The 7050-nt window shown below is 30.6% G+C and overlaps 2 protein-coding genes across 2 annotated transcripts in view; one reads left to right on the forward strand and one right to left on the reverse strand.

The window, feature by feature from the left end:
* LOC108694130 (uncharacterized protein C05D11.9) overlaps nt 1–1345 on the forward strand; it is a 7473-nt gene extending 6128 nt beyond the window's left edge. The window contains exon 4 of the mRNA XM_018203428.1: nt 170–1345. Coding sequence (XP_018058917.1) covers nt 170–1203 — 1034 coding nt within the window. The 3' untranslated portion in view covers nt 1204–1345. The remainder of the gene's footprint in view (nt 1–169) is intronic.
* Nucleotides 1346–2137: 792 nt separating this feature from the next.
* LOC108694163 (prisilkin-39-like) lies at nt 2138–5768 on the reverse strand. The gene is made up of 4 exons (XM_018203471.1): nt 5697–5768; nt 4192–4535; nt 3359–3553; nt 2138–2267 (listed from the first exon to the last, which is right to left on the reverse strand). The coding sequence occupies exons 2-3, from the start codon at nt 4533–4535 to the stop codon at nt 3391–3393; spliced, it is 507 nt and encodes a 168-aa protein (XP_018058960.1). The 5' UTR covers nt 5697–5768; the 3' UTR covers nt 2138–2267; nt 3359–3390.
* Between the last annotated feature and the right edge of the window lie 1282 nt (nt 5769–7050).

Here is a 7050-nt window from a genome sequence, read left to right on the forward strand (position 1 = left end):
TGTGTGTGTGTACATATACATACATGTATGAAATACAAAAATATAAACCTAGATTATACATTTAAGAAGCTTATTCTACATATAATTTTATGAAATTTTTAAATTTTCTATTTTTTTCTTTAATTACAATATCATTTATTAAGAATAATGCAATGACGTATGTTGACAGGTTTAGATTCTGGCATAGATGTTATTATACCAGCCAGATGGGCAATGCCGTTTTGGCTTGCATTTTTAATGCAATGTGCAAGAGTAGGTGGACTTCAAGAATCAAGATCGATAGCTTTTGAAAGTTTGAATCCAAATACACCTGATGTCAATGATCCTGACAGTCCTGCTTACATGAGAGAAGCATTAATTACAAAGGAACAATTGACTAAAAAATATTTTCGTTACCCACCGAATAGAAGAATTAATTTTGTTAAGTTTGGAATTCGTAGTCCTTTCTTTTGCGATTGGAAAAATTTGATGAAAAACTGGTCGGGCAACGAAGATTTTTATGTTCTAAGAAATCGCGAAATCTTGCTACTTTTACAAGCAGGTATTTGTCCTGCCAAAAATAAAAATGCAAAATTTTTTGCTCGAAATACGCCATCTATTTTTCCAAATTTAGACGATTATAAAAATTGTTTAATACATATTCATATATCTATAGTGGGAAAAGGATCGCCAAAAAAATTTGCTATCATATGCATGCCGACATTCGAAGATTTGAACAAGATTAAAATTAATAAGAAATGGTTTGGACCTGTAGAAAAATGTCATAATGATCCAAACGAAAATATTCGTAAAGTATTACGGAAAAATCATTTGATACTATTAAAACGACTAAGACGACAAAGAGTTCGACGGAAGCAAGTGTTGAAAAACAATGCGTTAAAGTTATTAAAAGAATCCGACAAGTTAAACGAAAATGAACATATGATCGTTTCATCCCATCGTAAAATTATATCTGATCAACTGATAAAAATGTCTGAATTATATTTTCCAAAATGTGCAGAAGTTCGCCATTCTTGCGATAGAGAAGTTATGGGATATATAACACTAGGGGACTTTTCATTTAGTCAAGCAAAAGGTATTGGTATCGGGTATATCACATTAATTTCATTACTCGGAATGATTAACAAAAAATCTAACATCATTCTTGTCAGAAATCCTCAAACACGACAATACAGATTAGCAGAATTAAATATATTAGTTTGATATACAATGTATATATTATATTTATATTTTACTTGTATACTTTATACATACAATGTATAAAGCATGATAGATGTATACTCTCGTAATTTGTATGTTAATTATTGTATCTTCGAAATATATTTTCTATGAAATGTGTTATTTATGTACGTGCAAGATTTTTTATTTTTATTTATTATCTTAATAAGAAATTTTTTGGAAGTCAGTGAAGAATATATAGGGTGTCCCCGATCTACGAGATCGCCTCTCGTGAGCAAATAGAATGGACTGAACAGAGTCGAAAAATCCTTTATCATTTTGTAATGTTATAACGGAAATTAGCAGATAGACGCGTACTAAGATTCAATTGCACTAACGTTATTTTGACTTTAAGCGAAGCTTAAAAATCTCTTTTTTTAAAACCAAGATAGAAAGAGAGAGTTTTAAGTCACGCTTAAAGTAACATTGGTACAATCGAGTCTAACAATTGTAAGCTCCGTTTAGGGGTGCGTTGCATTCCGAGTTACGCAAATAATGCATAGATCATATTCGTATATTACTCCTAGTTACTGCCAATATTGAAAATATCTATATTTCCCGTATACACTGTACTAACAACTAGCGATAATATATGAACACTACCATAAAAAATCGTTCCGATTTAATCAATGTGCGCATTGAAAGCACTTTGGTAACGCTGAGAATTTCCTAGATTGCACTATCCATACCGAATTCTTAGCATTCTTTCCAGTGCATTGACTTCTTCTATTTTGACTTGAGATTGATGCATCTAATGTGTTCATGCAATCTATGCGCTTCGTGGTACTGTGATCCTTAAATGTATCAGAAATCCTTTTAAGAGCTCTAAAGAAAATTTTCTTTTTAATATATTATTAAGATTTTTTTATTAAACAAAATCAGATGCAAAAGTCTAAAAAATATGAATATTTGAGGGAGATATAGGCAATTGAAAGTGACTGTGCCATTTGCATTGCTGTGGTTTTGTCACGATTGTGGATGAACGGATTTAGAATTTTTCAATTTTTTTGTGCTACTTTGTTTATGAGATCCCTCTCTATAGACTGAACCTAAAATAGAAAAAAAATATCGAGATAATAATATGCGCAATGGCGATTAAAAATTTAAAAATATTGAAAAATTCATGTTATTTGCTGTTAAAATGAATATAAAAAATAAATTTTTCGTATACAAAAATAGATATTCTTGAGAAAATTTTAAGTCGAAAATTCAAATATCAAGACATCAAGATTATAATACCTTTTAAATTAATAGCTATTAAAGTTTACTATCACGGGGACCGACATTAATTCGTGCACTCAAACACGATATAACAAATGGTAAGGATATACTATTCCACGAGGGCTCTCAGTAACTTCAAGATCATACAAAATATATTATATATATATATTTTTTTTATACAAAATATGCAATGATATTTTTTTAGTAAGAAATTGTTTTTACTTCTGTACGAAATCGATTTGTATATTTACGTACACTTATTTAATATCTGAATGTACACAGGATATCAATTCAGTGGCGAAATTAGTATGAGTGCATGTCATATGCAAATCGATTTTATATACAAGCAATAAAACAATTTCCTAGTAAAAATATCATTGCATATTTTGTAAATGATTTTGAAGTTGCCCGCGTAAAGTAGGGTACCTTATCATATCATCATGCTTGAGCGCACGAAATGTCAGCTTCGTGATTAGTGAAATTTAATCGCTACTAGTTGAAAAAGTATTATAGTCTCGACATTTTCGTATTCGAATTTTCGACTTAAAATTATCTCAAGAATACATCCTAAAGGTAAAAACGATAGAAACGAAACACCTATATACATATATAATGTATAAAGGATATATATGGAAATTCTAATATACAGGGTGAGTCACCTAAGGTCGGCCATCTAAATAACATTCACAATTTTAGATATAAGAAAAAATGTTTCAGATAAAAGTGGAACGATTTCAAGGGAGATGTGTTTTGGGCATTAAATGTTGTGGTCTTTACGAGACATCCTATAATGTTTTTAATTTTTTTAAATACATTATATTGGAAAATAACAATTCAGAACATCAAATAATATTTTTGTAATATATATATATATACATATATATATATATATTACAATATATATATATAAAACTCTTACTTATAATGCATTGATCCGAAATCAGTCTCAATTTACCAATAGCCATAATTTGATCCATAACCTGGTCCATAACCATAGTGATTATGATAATGAGGATGGCTATGGTAGTGATACTCATAATTGGGATAGCTATGATATCCTCCATATCCTCCATATCCTCCATATCCTCCATATCCTCCATATCCATCAGCAAAGCTAAAAGAAATACAACATTTTCTTTGACTTTCATTTTCATTCTAATATCTTTAACGGACTTTCGATATAGTTAAACTTAATATGAAATCCGATTAGCATCGTAATCACATAAATTAAATTAATCCTCATATGTGTAAAGTGGGTTTTTTAATTAAGGAAAATTTTCAGGTAAAAATTTCAAGTAGCTATAAGTCAAGTTGCAATAGATTAGAGGGGGGATCGAAGACCCTAACTTAAAAAAATAGATAGAATATTACAGACTCGACCATAACGATTTTCGTCAATTTGCTGTGATCCTGCGAGCAAGTAAAGTCACAAACATTCCGTGAAATTAATGGACAACTGTCTATTAATCCGCTAGTCGAAAAAGGAATCTTTGGTACATTTTATTAATTTGTATATTTTAATCAAGTATGCGAAACAATTAATTTATCTTAACTTTAACTCGAAAAAAAAACTTGTTTGACTTCTCGCTTCTAACATCACGATTTAATGTAACTGTAGCGAGGATGCAGGAATTTTTACTTATATTTATAGATATATCCTAATTTATAAACTTGACGTAAAATCTGGTCTTCCTTTACTTTAGATATTTCATTTTTTTAGGCAGTTTCCTTAAGCATACTTAATTGACTCACTGTTTAGCCCCATACAATCCACCGCCAATAGCTCCGGCACCGAGAACTCCAGCACCGAGCACTCCGGCACCTAAAGCTCCGGCACCCAAAGCTCCAGCACCGAGGAGAGCACCACCCAAGAGAGCCTTTTTCAGAAATAAAATTGGCGCTCTTTTGTTACGGGATTGATGAGTCTCGGCCACTTCGCCTGATACCGCTTCCAGTTTCAGCGGTGCAACTTCCGATACTGCAGGTGCAACTAAAGTCCGTTGCAGATTCTGACCGTCTGCGACGGTGTGAGACTCCGCTTGAACGTAGATTACAGCCAACATAATAGTCAGCATCACGATGTACCTTATCGCCATCTGAAAGAATGTAGAAAATGATATATTCTCTTGTTATTTGTTGTTATTAGTTGATCTCTTATAAATTCGATCAGTACAATTCGTATGTACACTTCTATTTCTATAGTGCGCACTTAACTCCGCTATGTTACCGCTATGTTATTTTATTATAAATGTATATATTAAATACGATAATACGATAATGATGTCACAGTGATCATTATTTCAATTCATTTTTTATTCATGAATATTTTATCAAATATACTAAAAAACGTAAGTAACGATTGAGCTATAATTCTGATTTTATATCCTATATCTCATTTTTAGATAAAAGGATAATAATAAAGTTGGTTTTCGGCTCTATTTCAATTTCATTTTAAATTACCAGAAACCGTTTTATTATATATTGTACGAATTATCGAAATTAAGTGATTTTTTTATCTTAAACTATTTGACATCTGTTATCTTGTAACTAGTCAGCCCCACGTTTACCACCAATACTCCTAATCTTTTCGACATATCTATCTTTTAAACATGCGTGTTATCTGAAAAGTTTTTCTATCCATACTCCAGAATCAGTGGCATGGACTTGATGCTTCAGAAATTGATTTGAAGTAGCACGCCTATTGTCCTTATAATTACATTTTTTTTTTAGTAATGCGGATGAGCAACATCGTTACATTTCTTTTTTTTTAATGTTAATAACGCAATTACATTTTATCATCTTTATGTCCCTCTCCAGCAAACGAGAATGGATTGAAATGAATTGACATAAATTTTCAGAAATATTGATTCACGAATGTTAAATGAATGCTTTTAAATCCTGAATGTATTTTATTTATTTATAAGAATTGCATGCAGCATATCTCTATGCCTTTCGGTCTAAAATAATATTAGCTTTTTTGTGTGCATTGTGAATACTGTTCAATTCAAAATTTTGTATAGGCAGTTTTTCAATCCAATTGCATCCAATTGAATTTAATTAAATCCCAAAAAAATATTTGCTATTTAAAATACGCATTCGGATAGAAAAAAATTTCAATCCATTTTAATCCATTCTCGTTTACTGGATAGGCGAATTGGAACACGGAATTCTTTTTCAACTTGACAAAAAGTCTTGTCCCTTGAAAAGTTGATTAAGTTTGAATTATATTCTTCTTGTTTTAAATACAGATAACGTACCTTGCTGAGATCACGTTTTCGAACAAAGACTGACTCTTCTTGGAGCAGTAAATTCAAAGACTTTTATACGATGAGATTGAACTTGGTCGCCCCTACCACAAAAAACTTCTAACATTCCACGTTCTTGCTAATTCTCTCATACATCCATATTTTCCATTTGGATATACCTTTCTCACTGTCGGAGTCAAATCGATCGAAGACTCGTTTCCCTACGTGCTGACATTGAACAGTCTAGTGACTCGACAGGAATTTCGAGCGTAAAGTTGTGCTATCGAACAGATTATCATTTTTCTCCATTTAAGCTTTGGACGTCGTCCATTAATTTTTAAGATCAATATTACCCAGCAAACGAGAATGGATTGAAATGAATTGAAATGAATACAGATTTTCAGAAATATTGATTCACGAATGTCAAAATGAATGCTTTTCAATTCTGAATACATTTTTATTCATTTATAGGAATTTCATAGAGCGTATCTTTATGCTTTTCAATCTAAAAATAATATTAATTTTTTCTGTGCATTGTGAATACTGTTCAATTCAAAAGTTTGAAGTTTTTCAATCCAATTGAAATCTAATTGAATGCAATTGAATCCAATTAAATCCAAAAAATGTATTCGCTATTTAAAATACGCATTCGGATAAAAAAAATTTCAATCCATTTTAATCCATTCTCGTTTGCTGGGCGATCAAAAATGCAAAAATAGAAATCTTCCCTCCACAGATTTGAGATAATCCTCCATGTAAAAAGTTATACATAGATATATATTTTTTAAGAACAAGAATCTTTTAACAGCATATATGTACCGTTTGCATACTTTAAATATCTATGCTATGCAGAACGCATGTGAGAAGCTTTATTAAATCGGAATTAAAATTTATAAAATTTTAATGAAATAAAACTTATATATGAAATTAATATTAAAAATATTGTTTTTAAATATAATTGAGAAATTAAAAAATTTGTATTTTGCTTCGATATCTTTCTGTCATTACTTTTTGTTCTAAATGTTAGCTGTAATAACGATTTGTTAAAAATGTAAATAGGGAGAATTTAAAGCGAGAAAGCGAACGAATCATTACGACGATCATTGTGAAAAAATAAGCTATGTTCATCGCGACCTTGGTACATGCAAACAGGCGCGTCTCCATCTTTTTACGTAATGCATAATAAATGCTAGACCATAGAATTAACATAAGAATGTACACAGGGAATTCCGAATTTTATCCGGAACATTGGCTCTTTTTTTCTATTTTTTTTTATCTCCATTTCCATTTAGAAGTGCTATGAAATAATAATACACAGATCGAGAAAAAAGCGCTAAAAACTCAACAGTCGTTTATATATATATAT

The sequence above is a fragment of the Atta colombica genome, unplaced genomic scaffold (assembly GCF_001594045.1).
Source record: "Atta colombica isolate Treedump-2 unplaced genomic scaffold, Acol1.0 scaffold116, whole genome shotgun sequence".
Lineage (NCBI taxonomy): Eukaryota > Metazoa > Arthropoda > Insecta > Hymenoptera > Formicidae > Atta > Atta colombica.